This window comes from Rhipicephalus microplus, chromosome 8 (genome assembly GCF_043290135.1).
Source record: "Rhipicephalus microplus isolate Deutch F79 chromosome 8, USDA_Rmic, whole genome shotgun sequence".
Classification (NCBI taxonomy): Eukaryota; Metazoa; Arthropoda; class Arachnida; order Ixodida; family Ixodidae; genus Rhipicephalus; species Rhipicephalus microplus.
Genome location: NC_134707.1, coordinates 48,560,522 through 48,575,529, shown reverse-complemented (window position 1 = coordinate 48,575,529; position 15,008 = coordinate 48,560,522). Strand labels below are relative to the sequence as shown.

At 43.9% G+C, this 15,008-nt stretch overlaps 1 protein-coding gene and 1 long non-coding RNA gene across 3 annotated transcripts in view; one reads left to right on the top strand and one right to left on the bottom strand.

Annotated features, from left to right (window-relative positions):
- LOC142769008 (uncharacterized) overlaps window positions 1-15,008 on the bottom strand; it is a 346,562-nt gene that overhangs the window by 283,290 nt on the left and 48,264 nt on the right. The window lies entirely within an intron of this gene.
- LOC119164446 (trypsin 5G1) overlaps window positions 1-15,008 on the top strand; it is a 34,735-nt gene that overhangs the window by 7,761 nt on the left and 11,966 nt on the right. The window contains exons 2-6 of the mRNA XM_037416635.2: window positions 194-221; window positions 5,712-5,785; window positions 9,845-9,945; window positions 12,189-12,330; window positions 13,869-13,980. Of these exons, the coding sequence (XP_037272532.2) occupies window positions 194-221; window positions 5,712-5,785; window positions 9,845-9,945; window positions 12,189-12,330; window positions 13,869-13,980 (457 nt within the window). The remainder of the gene's footprint in view (window positions 1-193; window positions 222-5,711; window positions 5,786-9,844; window positions 9,946-12,188; window positions 12,331-13,868; window positions 13,981-15,008) is intronic.

The following is a 15,008-nucleotide window of genomic DNA, read 5'->3' as shown; positions in this document are numbered from 1 at the left end:
TTGGCCACACTGCACAGTCACTGCATTACTATAGATGTGTCGCACTTGCGTGAGCGCGCGTTTGTTTGCGTTTGTTTGCACGCGCGTGTGTGTGTTTGTGTGTATGTGGGTGTGTGTGTGTGTGTGCGTGCGTGTGCGTGTTTGTATGCGTAACAAACCATATTATTAAGTATGCACTTATTTTTCATTTTAGAGAATCGACAACAAGATTAACCCCCGTGGTAAGTGTCATTTTTTTACTTAATTAGCAGGCTTGGTTCATAGTAAAAGTGGACGGCTTCTTTGCAATGAGCTCGCCGGCCTTGAATATTAAAGGGAAAGCTAGAAAATCTCTAAAATAGTATAATGATACCACAAGGTTGAAAAAAATCGCCCGTCTGCAAAAAAAATACACACAGAAAAAAATCACAGCATATCTACAGAGTGAATGATGATGAGAGGGGTGAAGCGTTCATCAGCCCGTCCGTGCCTCTGTCTGTCCGCAGGACCATCTGTGCGTCCATCCATACATCCATCCATGTGTTAGTGTGACTGTCGGTGAGTCCATCTGTTCGTGCGTCCATTCGTTCGCACATCCGAGCATCCGTCCATCCATTCGTCCGTCTGCTAGTCTGTCTGTGCATCCGCCTGTGTGTCCGTCCACGCGTCCATCTAGTGCACACTCCACGAACCACCATCTCCCGTCTCGCATCTCCTGTGGCACATGCGTACTCCAGAGCAGGTATGTGCCACCGGTGGCTACCTACTACTACTACATACACCGGAGGATGTACAGACCCACACCTCAAGGAGCTTCACCCCTAAAAATAAAAGCTTCATTAGTCCTTGGCCCAGGGGTTCGACAGTGGCACGTACCAAACGCGTGCTAGGGACTGTTGTAGTGAAGGGCTCCGAAAATTTTGACCATTTGGAATTCTTTAACACAAAGCTACAAGTAAGCACATGACCTCTGGCATTTCACCTCCTGAAAACAGGCTTCCACAGCGAGTCAGACTCAGATTCTTGGTAACTGAGCTCCAGACGCTTTACTCCATACATCATGTCCACTTACGTTTTCTATCCCATTCCACAGTTCGTTCCTTCATTTGTATGTATAGAAAGAAGTTCTAACGCAATTTCTTTGAAGAGCTCGTTTCGCAGAAATTCCACTGTCAGCGGGGGCATCAGGGGTTGAGAGTGAAAAATCGTCATGTGCATGACAAAAAATCAAGAAAAATGCAAATAAAATAAAAAATAAAAATTTCAGAGTCTGAGTGAGGGTCAAGCACGGGACGTTTCAACCTTCTTTTCTACGAAAGGGTTTTTTTTATTCGCTGTCATATTTAAACGTTTTTAGGGGGAGAACGGGGTCGCAGAGAGAGTCGCACAACGATGTCGCCTTGCCACAGGACGGCATAATATTAGAGTGGAATCCTTAGAATTTTGAATGAGCACGATTATTGACTTTCGGTGTCTCGCAGCTTCGCTGTCAACGTGAGTGATGAAAAAAAAAAACGCCAGGCCTGCACGAAAGGTGCAGCACAGTCACAGCGAAATTTAGAAGAGCAGCCTTTCAGGGCCTTTCAAAACACCCATTTTGTAACTGCAGCAAACAAACTTGCTTGATACCCACCAAGGCAATAATAATGAATTTTTCGGGGTAGCAGGCCTGCATTCACTCTGCTATTTTTTGTCCCCTCTCTAAGAAGTGTGGCATGCGCTAAACACTTGCATAGAATTTTGTACGAATGCTTCATGCAGTGGCTGACGACGATGAAGAAATATGGCTTAAGTCGATATGGGCCACAGTTTATAGCGAACACGAACACGCTTTTGTAATAAGTTGGAGCGTTGCACAACCCACTTGCTACGCTATTCGCACTGGGCGACGACTGGTTCTTCTTTCGCTGTTTTAAACGCTTTTTATGTCGTATTAACGCGATTGCTGTCCCGACATCAATCTTGTCTAAGGCAAGTTCGCCAACAAGTCTCAAGCACCGATGTGACTCAGTGGTCGAATACTGGGCTGGCACTGAACGGACCGGGGTTGTAGCCCCACTGTGTCGTTGGTGCTAAATTGTTTTTCTAATTTCGCGAGATGTGGTTACGGACACAGGCGGTGGCGGTGGTCCACAACCGCGCGTGATCCGCGTTGTGATCGCATAACAGCTTTCGCTGCAGCAACCACTGAAAGTGTTTGTAGGGCATGATGTTTCGGCTCCCCTAACGGGAAACCTAGAGAGGTGGTGAGCCATGTGGTGCCCGCTGGCCTAAACCACACCAGAAACTTTGATGGTAACGCCTTTGCTCACGACCTGTCTTTGCTCAAGACCACAACAAAAACACCGGTGGCGAGTCGTGGTATTTGTCAAATTTTCTTAGCGTATACCCGTTTGTGAGGGACCATTACGACGACGTGACACTACGACAAACCCTTAATTTGACGACTAGACGGCAGGCGAACAAGTCTAGATCTTAAGGTCTCCTTAAGTCACCCTTAAAACAAGCACAGCCTGCACACTAAATAATAATTTAGCGCGGAAAGAGAATGGACACACAGACCACACACCATAAGGGCTACTAACAATTTCATTGGAAAGTTGGTGACTTACATTCTAAGTTCCGACCGTGCAGGCCCGAGGGTTACATCCGGCAGGCTACAGGGAAGTGCCAGGCAAAAAATACACATCAACAGTACGATTGAAAAAAAAATTGTATTTCCGAAGACAAGCAAGAAAACTAACGCACTTGTTATCATATTTGTTGGTGAAAAACTGTGAGTAATCAACTTTCCATTAAAGTTGCTGTGGAGTACGATTCTGTGGGTTTGTTGTGTCTTTACACGCTCCGTTATGATTTTCAGCAAGCACCGACTGGAGAAAGAACAAGTACTCCTGCAGGTTGTGCAAAGTTGCACATAGCTTGATGACAACAGACCTGGTGGAGAAGAAGCTAAAGAGGAAGAACATCAAGAAAATAAAAGTGAACCGCTATTGGAGGCATTGCAAAAAGAAGCTAGTGCCGAGAGCGTAGCTATTCTTTGAGTCCTTGAGGCTGTGAAAAGCTGTGGTAGGTGCAGATAACTTTCCGAGGATGGGAATTGAGAATCAATGACTAAGAAGAAGGAGCTAAGCATATTCACGAAATGAATGCAGGTCCTGAGGCGAAGCCGTGTGCGTCACATTGTGGATCATAACCTTCAAATTGTTTTGGTTGACGGCCTTCTAGGTTCTTCTTGTTAACCCTTTGTTCAGTCATATGCGCTGATCGCTGGGTAAATGTCGGCGTTTCTCCCCTGATGCAGCCATTGATTTATTTTGTTCCAGTTAGGAACCTCTTGAGCACAGTATTGCTATAGACAAATACTATGGTTTCTACATCTGCTTAAAACGCTAGGTGGCAGTTTATGGAAGGAGGAGCTGTGTGCGGTCTTAAGGTGACTTGAACCTAATAGATGAAGGCTTTCACCTTGGAGTCGTGTTACGGGAATCCACAAGATATATTGTCACATTCGTGGGACACGCCCGTTATGAAGACACTCATGTTTTGAAGCATCGACATGAACTGCGCGATGTGAGGCCATCTTCTGGAGTGCTGATAAAACAAACGTGACATTATATATTTGCACTAGAGCGCATCTGGTATAGAAAATAATATCATTCAAATAACGTAGAAGCCTCTGTATCGCAATTTGACTCAGCGAAAAGCGGAAAATTTCTGGAACCTTCGCGCTGTTATAAGAAATGAAGTTCAATAAACAATTGTATCAGGCCAGTTGGTATGAATCAATAAGCGCTTCTGTTGTGTCTACCGTGTAGTAGTTGCTGCGCTTCCTACAAAGAAGAAATAAAACCAAGAAAATCTTGGCCTCTGTGTGCTCATTACAGGTACTTCTCTAGTCTTCTTACTTCCTTTTTTTTCTTCTTTTGCTTCAGTCTCATTGCGCAATACGCCTTCCTATTTCTTTCCTCTATGGCACAGCAACAGGACCATCATTTACGCACCTAGCAGCATGAGCCATCATTTGCGATTGGCATTAATGGCCATGCGTTTATCCCCAAAAGAGAATGACGCACTATGGCACCACTTCACGCAAAACGGCACAGAACACACTTTACAGACTGGCGCCGCTTTCAGACGAACGCGTACCCCAATCTAGACACACTTTCTAAAATACACGCTGCAAAATATCGCGATGAGTACCCTCTGGTGGCGAGGCATAGCAACATTTACATACATTACGTACAGCTGTTCGTCACGTCCTGTTGCGGTAACCTCGATGCTCTCATTATCACACTGGTCATGGTATGTGCGATTCGCCCCAAACACTTAAGTTACTGACAGACTGCACCGATTAATGTTTATTTTTCCCGGGAGAGAATGGCGCCTCCGTTCGTGGTGTTCACAATTCTTTAGGCCAAATTCGAAAGCGCGTCACATGCCACGTGTTTCTTCTAGGCACCTGATAATCAGTGTGAACATTTGTGTGGGCTTCTCAGGTAGACTAATGGTGTAGATTTGATTTCATTATGCTGCGTAATGCTGAAGAGGAACGGTCTCCTGGAAACACTACTATTGTTCGACGTGTGGTATGGCAGAACAAACGAGAAAAGTATTTTTTCTCTGCTTGAGAAACATACAACCGAGAAACATAACTCTGCGTGCATTTTGGACCTAATAGTTGTTTCTTTTTATGCAAGCAATGAAGCTGACTGGCAGAATAAGTTCATAATCAGTGAAACATTTAATAGCTCTAATGACTGAAAATCTGACAAAAGAGCACATTCCTTCATTTTACTTTTTTATAATACCGAGGGCCTTGAAGTTATGCCATATGATTTTGAGGCGTTTCACAGAGCGCGTCATGATTCGCCACTGGAGATATTAAGATGTGGTGATGGTCAATGATAAGTCGTTTAAATAGATCACATAGGTGCATCAGAAACAGCTGATCACCTAGAAGCCGATCATACAGAGAGCAACAATTATTGAGAGACATACAATGAGACTTCTTCCAATTTCTGGCACCGGGTTTTTCGCGTTCAACGCCGTCGCCGATGTCCAAGTCACGAAAGGCTCCTTCAAAATAAGGTTGGGCGCTGGCACACTCACTCGATTCCAATATTCCTTTACGACAAGTCAAACACCCACAAAGCCCTGTACGTGTTCTCTTAAGACAAATGGAAGACTCCGAGGACAAATCCTACTTATGTTTCTTCTCATCGCATTAAAGTAATCACTCTCAATTTCCTCTGAAAGCTTTATGCAAATAACACAGTTTTGCACTGCCTGACATGATGATTTCCATGAAGTCACCATATGCAATGAAGTCACCATATGGTGGCTTGGTTGCGTGACTTCACATGACGTCATGTGGTGACGTTACCTTGCGGTCATGTGTTCCACCATACATATTCACGCCACCAATAATAGAAGTTTGCGTTTGGTGAGCTGTTTCAGGCTGTCACCTCATAGCGGATGAAGTGCCTTAAGAAAAGAAAGACTTTTCAGTCTACTAGGCGGCCTTGTTGCACTTGGCGATGAAACTTCTCGAAACTCGGCGAACAGAAACTGTTTGGAGCGTCCTTGCGTGCTGGTGTACTGTGCCTTCCAGATGTTAGTGCGTCTGACTGCAGGCTGCGTTGCGTCACGAGAGTGCATTTCAAGGACAACAGTGACATTGGTTTTGTAATTTCATTGCTAATGTAATGGTCTGCATATTTTTTTCGCAGGCTGTGGAGAATCAGAACCGATAGGAAGGGTTTACATGGGGAAACCCATCGCCAAGGAGAGCGTACCGTGGATTGTAAGTAAAATATGTGCATTGAGTCGTTCTTACGCAAACAATTTTTTTACATGGCTGATAAGGATTTAAACATGGGCATGCCCCACATTAATGCAGAAAAAGTGATGCCAGCTTCCCGCAGTGAAGAATGTCGAAACCGCGAAGCACTTTCGCCGCTATTTCTCCTGTCACTCACAACTTGTGCCTTTTTCCTCGGGCATACGAAAAGCCTTGCCTACATTTACAAAGCGTGCGCGCATATATACAGCTCCACTGTTCCTTGCCCCTAGGCCTTTGAGAAGCGCCTTGTCGCCTCTGAAGTGAACAAGGGAACTCTGGTGAGGCCGAGAATGCATGCACTGGATACGTGAAAGGTGCTCGATATTGGCAGCAGTCTGCTCATGACCGAAAAAGCTGCACCGTCTGTGCATACATTTTGAAAACAGATTGTGACTACCCTGACAGACACCTGTCCTCCGGAGCAGCCTTAGTACACTGATCACAAAAACACAACAGTGCGCCCAAGGCACCGGGCGGCATGGCCAGTGAAAGAATGTGTACATAAGTGCATACATGCACTGATAATCAAAGTGGGATACTTAGTTATTTATACAATTACAAAAGTGCTATATCAGCACCAAAGACGTTCAGACAGTTACTAACAACAAAGATTCATAAGCCAGCCCTCAATATTCATGTGTTGCCTGCCAGAAAACTGTCATCATCCCGCACGGAACGTGTTCCACATAAATCGCGTAACTCCCACTGGATATATATTCACCATTTGTTCACTGAAAATTGAGGAGGACAGCCAGCCCAACAAACCATAAACAGGTGCGTGTTTCAGAAGTAGGGTGAATATGGCACTCACCGCAGGTACAACGATAGAGAAGCGGGCAAGATTACGCACAAAACTTGTCTGCGAAGTGACCTAAACATAACACATGCCTAAAAAAATTGACCATGGCATCATCAATAACCCGAGCCATTTCACTGTCACTGATGTTAGGCAGTTCAAGTCTTTTGAATGGTTGCAATGCGTTCTCTCCTCACGGTGAAGATTCATTTTACTTCCTGGCGAAAGAAGAGCTCTTTTTAGTAGTTAGAAACTGGGTTGAGCAGAATGGAGTTCTCACCTTCTAGAACACGCCAACATTTTCCTTAAAACTTTATGACGTCAATTTATTTTTGTTGTACACAAAATTTATGCACAATGATAATTAGTATGACATTTAGCTAAAAATATCTGCATAGGTTCATGCGTGGCAACTGTTTTCTGTAACAAGTTTTGAGCGAATTTTTGCGAAGGAGGGGCTTTAGTTATTGACGATGTATGTGATAGGAACTTCTTGGAATGCTGACGACTTTTTTGTCCCTTTTTATCAAACTATTTATTAAACCACTACATAATGTGTATAAGGTCTTAGCTCTTTTTCGCAACACACCAAATGACTTTCTTTCACGCATAAGCTTGCTGCTGACAGTGATGTGCAACGTTCAGAGCCAATTCTCATTTTTTCGAAGACGCACATACGTTGGGCTGTCAGCGTTGAACTAGGTGCATTTACTATTTGATGCTTCGAATTCTAAAACTGTCAAGAAGGCAGTCGCTTCAGTTCACATTGAAGAACAACTAGTGAAGTCTTGTCCTTATAAAATGCTAGACTGGTTGAACAGTCAAGCAGCACAGTTGTGTGCAGCTGTCTACCCTAATTACGTCAATGCCCCAGTTTCAGAAACTCAATTTCAAAAAGTGAAGGCATGGAGAAGAAACCAGCAGAGGGTGTAAAATGCTCATAGTTATGTCATATGTGCACAAAGTTACTTACAAATTTAAGAAAGTGGCTAACAACTACATCGCATCTTATGTATTTTCGGCCCCCCACTAGTTGGCTAGCCTACGCCGATTAATTTCGTCTGCGTGGAGACGGTTCCAATGTGGGACGAGGCAGCGAGACTGTATGTCGCCTGTTTCTTTCGCGGGTTGTGCGAGGTTCAACTTAGCTTCGGTACGATTTCCACCAACAAACAGGCCTCTGTTTAATGAACCAAGCAGACAGCAGAAGCTTTCCGCCCACGAAATAAGAAGCCTTGAGCACATTTGGATATGGCTTGCGGTTCCTTGAAGTGTGAGTTTGGGTGGTTCAGTGTGCTTGTTTTCTGAAATAGTAATGATACTATTGAACGTGAAATTATAGAACCGTATTATGTAAGGAGCGAAACAGAAAGAGAGAGAGAGAGAGGGCTGTGAAAGTGAAGCGTCGTTTATTTTGTGTGTGGATAAAGTTAGTTTTTTTTCGAACTTTTTTTTCCATCACGCCATTTTTAGACTTTTTATCACGTGTATTTTGACGTGCATGTGAGATGAGGGCGCGTGCATGGATGGTCCAACTACATGTGTCATGGCTGTTCCAGGAAGAAATGTAGTTGCGAGTGTGGCGGCCTTTTTTTCCTGTCTTGAATTCTTCGATCGTACGACTGGCATTTCACTAAGCATGTATACCATTCAGCCTAAGAGTAAGCTTCACTAAGCAGGTTACTGCTTGTTTTTGTTTGCGGCTCAATAGCCTTCCTTATCTTTTTTTTGCGTGTGTGTTTTTTACCTTCCTGTGCTATTGTCGGCATCAAGAATGAGTTTTTTTTTCAGGCAGGGGCATTTTCACAAGCACCTCGTTTACGTGTTTTCAAACGACTGACCTGTTGCTCGTTTAACCACTGCTGAGCCAGATGTCTGGGACCCTTTTTTTCATTGTTTTAAACTTCTTCAAATAAACTCAGCGAATGACGCATGTAGTCGACCATGTTGTAACATTAAGCATGGCCGCCAACGACCCTGCTTGTGTGAAAAAAATTACAGATCCACGTACCTGGAAATCGATGTTATGCGAAGCATGCAGAGGGAAGATGACCGTGTTGCAATTTTTTCTTGATTGACACGTCATGAAATGCCGCTGAATATATGTAGAAATGTTTCATGAACAGAAATGTGTTAAAAAGTGCAGATGTTCATGTTACCTGTTGTTTGCACTTTAGCAACGATGCCAACAAGAACTTGCGTGTTAGTAACACCAGAAGCTGATATGAAGCGAAGATGCTCGCGAAGATGCTGGCCCTGGACACTACTACATAAATAAACTTCAGCGCATGACGACTAACCACAAATGACGTCAACCTTATGGGAAGGCTGTATCAAAGAAGTACACGTGTAATGTTCATAAAATAGGGTACGCAGCACTGAAAACCGTGTTGAGGTTTCACAAGATTGTCGCCTGCTTGAAAAGTAGTTCCGACTCCGGTGTAGCTCCGTAGTAAAATGCTTCATTGCAACGTAGAATGCTCGAGTTTTATTCCAGCTGACATCCTGACATTTATTCTTTGCCTTTGTTGGTTCAACGCTACCGATGTCGCCAACTTCTTAACGCTCGCCCGTTAAAATTGCCCCTCAGTGTTCTCGCCTTTTCTCGGTAGATACTAAGTGTCAAACACCTGTGGAGCATGCCCTCACACCTCCGACATGTTGCCGCCCGTGGGTATGTGTCTGGCGGGAAGTGTTAGACGACGTAAGCAATGGGATTGTGGCATTATTAATGTCTTCACCAGCGCTTCATATTTGTAAAACCATCTTACCCTGCAATGCTAATTTCGATTGACGCCAAGTTAAGGGGGTGACCAAGAGAGCATCGAAATGTAAGTGGCTAGATAGATAGATTGATTGATAGATGGATACGCTCAATGTCGCCGAAGTTTGATAAAAATGCTTTGCATTTAAAACTGATGAGTTGCAGTAATGATCAGGTAACAAAACTCAATGATTTGGCACGTGGCTATCAGTGCAGAGCGAGTATTGCTTCCACTCAGAATTACTTCCGATTCTGTGCGCCCATTCGCGTCATAAATAACTAAGAAATATAGTTTTAGGCGATGGAGTTTTCTATGCTCCGCCGTTATGAGAGTAAGCTTTATGCACCCCGCTGCAGCAGAGGCAGCTGTCGTACTGGCAGCCCAAAAGTAGTGGTACGTTACAAAGAGCTTCGCCTTTTTGTGTCTTTACGTGAACCACATCGTGGTCTTTTTCTGCAGGTGCAACTCAGCGTGATTTATGGCTCGGAGACGTATTTGTGCGGAGGAAGCATCATTACAAGAAACGTTATTTTGACAGCGGGACATTGTTTGCTTGTAACGTAAGTCATTTGAGCAATTCTCTATTTAGCAAGCATCATTTTCTTGAGCAGACGAATGCTATAGCGTGAGTGGATTCTTGGAAACGCCAACATACGTTTTACAAAGTATTTATTATTTATTTATTAGGCTTTAGTACATGATGAACATGAAGACAGAGAAAATAAAGAGGAAACAGGCTGAGGACTGCCACCTATAGAGGCACAAAGCCAGCCTGCTCCTTCGGGAAGGAGAGGCAAAGAGGAAATAGGGGAATAAAGAAGAAAAGAGAAGAGGAAAGTTATAAAAAAGGGGAGGGGCTCAGGCACACGCAAAAAAGTACCGACATTAATTATCATACGGAATTGGAGCACACAGTGCGAAAGTGCGCAGTTCTTTCAACAAATGACAAGTCAAGAAGTAACTGCATAAAGAAATAACAACAAACTGCAACCAAATGAACTAAACGACGCAAGATGCACGTCACAGTGCTATATAAATAAAATAACGCACGAATGAAGTATCAAATAGCTTCATGTGAAGACACACAAGGATATAAATTGATTTCCTTGAATTTTTTCCATCAGGTCGTTTTAGACTTCTTGTCACGTATAATTTGACGTGCAAGTGAGGCGAGTGTGCGGTGCATGGTAGGTATAAGTGCATGTGTCATTGTTGTTTTAAAAACAAGAGTAGTTGCACGTGTGGCGGCCTTTTCTTTCTGTCTTGAATTCTTCCTTGATGGTGCACTTGACAATAAAGCTGACCCGTCATGCAAATGCCTCCATATTTGTTCTTCACGACATCAAAGCTACCTTTGAAAAGCTTCTTGGTAGGCGTTCTCATTTGTCTTTATGTACTTTGTACATAAAACAAGCCTTAAGTGGAATACCTGTTTGTGTTACCTGCATAAAAACTTCGTTGTTTCTTTCACTTTTCGGCAGCATCTTGAGCGGCCAGACACAACTCTAACGTCTCTTTCTAACGCTGGGCTGCAACCTAACACAAAAAGAACGCCTTTTCGCCCGAAAAGAATATAGTATTAGCTCATCGATTAGTAAATGTGGCGTTCGACGAGATCCTGCCAAAGTGAAGGCTGTGACATATTTCCCTCGGCCCGAAAATTCAAAGCAAAAACGAAGTTCTCTTGGCCTTGCCCCTTATTTTCGCTGTTTCATTCGTGGCTTCGCCTCCCCTGCATCACCACTACACAATGTTCTGACGTCCGGAACGGCTTTCTCTAGGACAACCGATTGTGACATCGCTTTGAACACCCTCAAGGCAACGCTGACATCTCACCCCACCCTCTTTCACTTCGACGAGCATTTATATACCTGCCTGCACACCAGCGCTAGCAGCCATGTCATCAGTGCCGTCTTCGTACAGCGGGACACAACGACACAACAGGCAGCGAAATACTAATTTAATATGCCAGCCGCGCACTCACGGATCCCGAACGAAACTACTCGATTATTTAACAGGAATGTCTGGCTGTAGTTTGGACCATACAGAAATGCCGCCCATATTTTTACGGACGCCATTTCACCGGAATAACCGACCACTACGCGTGGTGCTGGTTATCATCGATAAAAATTCGTCCGGACGCCTCGGTCGCTGGGTCCTTCGCCTACAAGAATACACACTTGGGGTCGTGTACAAATCTCGAAGAAAAAAACACCAAGACGCTGACGCCCTTTCTCGTCGCCATCTCCCGCTACCATCGTCTGAGCAAGCCTCTTCATGCCTCATCCTATCATGATGAGGCATCGCGTCAGCTAACGTTATAGGATCTCGCCCTTCCTGGGCTAATGTCTTCCACTCGATAGACTCTGTTGGCCTGCTGTCAACAGCAAGATTCATACTGCAAGCGCATATGATTGCAATTCATCAAGCCAGGGTGCAGGAAGCATGCGCCACTAATCATGCGCCACTACTGTAATAACGAAGTGCATCTAGTGCTCCCTCTGCGATTGATTCATCGCTTCATGTCATTCTCTTTCGGAACACAGCTTAGCACGTTGCGGGCCACTTCCACGTCGGAACAGCAAGACCAAGTCTCTCTGCTTCGTCGTGGCCCTGTTAGATTTCCCATAACAGTTGTTCGAGTCTGGAGCTTGTAATAGCACGTTCCCATTTGAACGGCATGATGACTTGACCAAAGCGTAACAAGGGTAACCATCAGAGCGTTTTTACCGAGTCAGCTATGCCATCACTGAAGGTACATGTTAATAAAGCTCATCCATCCATCCATTTTATTCTGTTTCAGGGACAGGTTTCCCGATCGTATCGATGTGCACGTCAGTTCCACAAAGATTTACCAGGGAACCCGAGTGAAAGCGACAAGGCTGAAAGTGCATCCAAGATTTTTGAACCAACGAGAGTTGCTGTATGACGTGGCTCTATTAAAAGTAAGTGCTTGATTTGAAAGTTAACGCTAATTTCCATAGCCTCATCTTCAAGGTCGTTATCATCGGCATGACTGCTTTAACTTCGCTATTGAACGGTAGTCTTTGTAAGGTTATCACGCTATGCGATCACTAACCTCGCGGCTATCTCTGTTTAGCAGCATCAAAAATGCATAAACTGTATAATATGGTCATTGTTGCGGCACGCCTACATAAACGTCACCCCTAAAGCAAACACAGCTGCCCTTGAAGCATAAATATAAACGATCACCTTCCCGAACTTTAGAGTCTCCTCACAAAGATATACGTTTTCATCAAAGCAAAAGATGCCCCTAAACAAAATAAATCCTTCGTTTTTCGGTCCTACAAGGCGGAGTGTTGCGTATTTGGTTGACTCTTCCGTGCCTCTTGTCCGTTTCATACATCAGGCGCAGTGCTGTGCAAAGATATACAAGAATTGTGGCCACTCTAAATCAAGACGTTTGGTCAAAGTCCGCGCGTCTCGCACTTGTGTACCTCAGTTGTTAGCGTAGCCTGCATTCGCTATTGCTTCCGACAGCGTGCTACCACAAACTGTCGCGGGGGCCACGACACGAAAGAAAACTGACGCTAAACGATCTAGAACGAGCTATTGATAAACTACATACGCGATGGAGCTTGTTTAATTCTAATGCAAAAAGCATGTCACTTGATTCCTTAGTGTAGCAATAAAAAACAAGTTTAATTACGTGTGCTGAAAGCATGGGACATATTCTTGGGGTCCACTGATGTACCGCAATGTCTCCGTATTTATTCTTGTTCCGTCGCCATGCAACGTAGTGAAGTCTTGGTGGGACTAACAAAAAAAAAATGCTATGGGCATCTGATATTTCGCACTACAAAACCACGTTCAAGAATTCATCGCAGCGGCAGTGAAGACTTCTTCCTTTGATTTTGAACCTACATGAAAGCTCAGCCGCATGGTATTACGGCTGAACTTTCAGAGCTCGACCTTAGCATGGTATTGCGGGAGCAGACATGACACGATGGTTGCGAAGGAAATAAAACTGAACACGTCCGTGTGTACTGGAAGGAACCGATACCGTTACACAATTGGTTGTGGATATTCATGTGATTAGCTTTTTAATGCAAAGCTTACCACCATCAGAACGCTGCTCGTGTGAGGCTGGTATTAGAACTACTAAGCCAACAACAAGTTGCAGCTGGGACAGAAGATCAACAGAGATCTTGATGAGAATGCATGAGACATATTCCGTTTCACTTGGCCCTAATGTACGGTATTATTGTTGCAGCAGCAAAGCTTTGAAGCATCACGCAACACCATACAATACTTGTACTCAATCCACAAGTCGCCCTAAATGGCAAGTTTAAAACTACAACACTCTAACATATTCTGTCGCAAACGATTGGGATAACAGCGTTATGCCTGTAGCGCAAAATATTATGCCTCGCTGGCCGTCCGGGTGAAAGTGGGCGTTAGCATCTATGAACGTATCATTTCAGTTTACAGGTAAACCATTACGAAACATACTATTTTGCAGCTCGAAAAGAATCTTCAGTTCAACAGAAAGACAAAACCAGTGTGCCTTCCCGAAGAAAAACTTGACGTTGGAGGAAAGTCCCTCTTAGTGGCCGGATGGGGACAGACTGAAAGTAAGTAAGACGCTTACCACGGCACCGTGTTGTAACCACAATTGTCGTTTGCCAATTTTGAGTGAAGTTATCATGGCTACAGTGTCAATAAATACAAGAAGCTGCATTAAATAGGAACCTAATTTTTTCGTAGGGAACTCGGCACCACCATTTATTCAACATCCTTATATTCTTCCAGCAGTTCACATGAGTATGGAAGCCTTGCAGAGAACGAAGTCTTTCAAAGCAATCCGGTAGCTTAAGGCATGACTAGTAAAATCTCACGTGCGGCGTAATTCTAACTACATATCTGCGAGGCTCATTGAGATGTTATCATTTCGTTGTTGATTCTGACACATGTAGTATTTATGGTGTTATGGAACAATTCTATTTCCGATGCTTAAATCTAGAGATGGTCTGATTCATAATCAAGCCACATTGTTGCTAAGCTAAGTTAGCCTTCTGGCTGGCTTAGGTTAAAGGGGAAGCACATCCAAAAACGTTGTTGACAGTTTCAAACCCAAGAGATGTAAATACTTTAGAATTGCTATTAATCTTTCGCGCCAAGAAATATATGTTGCATTATTCTTTTGTAATGCTGTACAAATAAGGCATGGATTACAATTTCTTTAAAAAAGCTTTTCCTGAAACTGAATATCAAATATAGTAGGCGACAGACGGGGTCAAGGAAATTAGATTCGTAGGCAACTGTAGACTGATCGTTGCTAGTCTGATATTGTTTGTTTCTGAAAGCAATACTACCACTTGATGGCAAAGAGGTGTATGTGGTGGTGTGGAGTTGCCGGTATGTGAAATACGCTGTGAGATGCGAGGAAATAGAAAAAAAATAGCTTAGTCGACTTTAGTCAGCGGTGGGGCGGGCAATGTTGTTCTTGCGCGCTAAAAAAGTCAAGCATATTTAGGGCAGTGTCTGTGCCTTTAGTGAGGACACCTTAATCTTAACTGACCTGTGGAAGAAGAGCTCAAGAAGCGAATGATGTACCAGGACCGAATATAACTGAAGGCGGCATGCAATGGGTCCAGTGCCT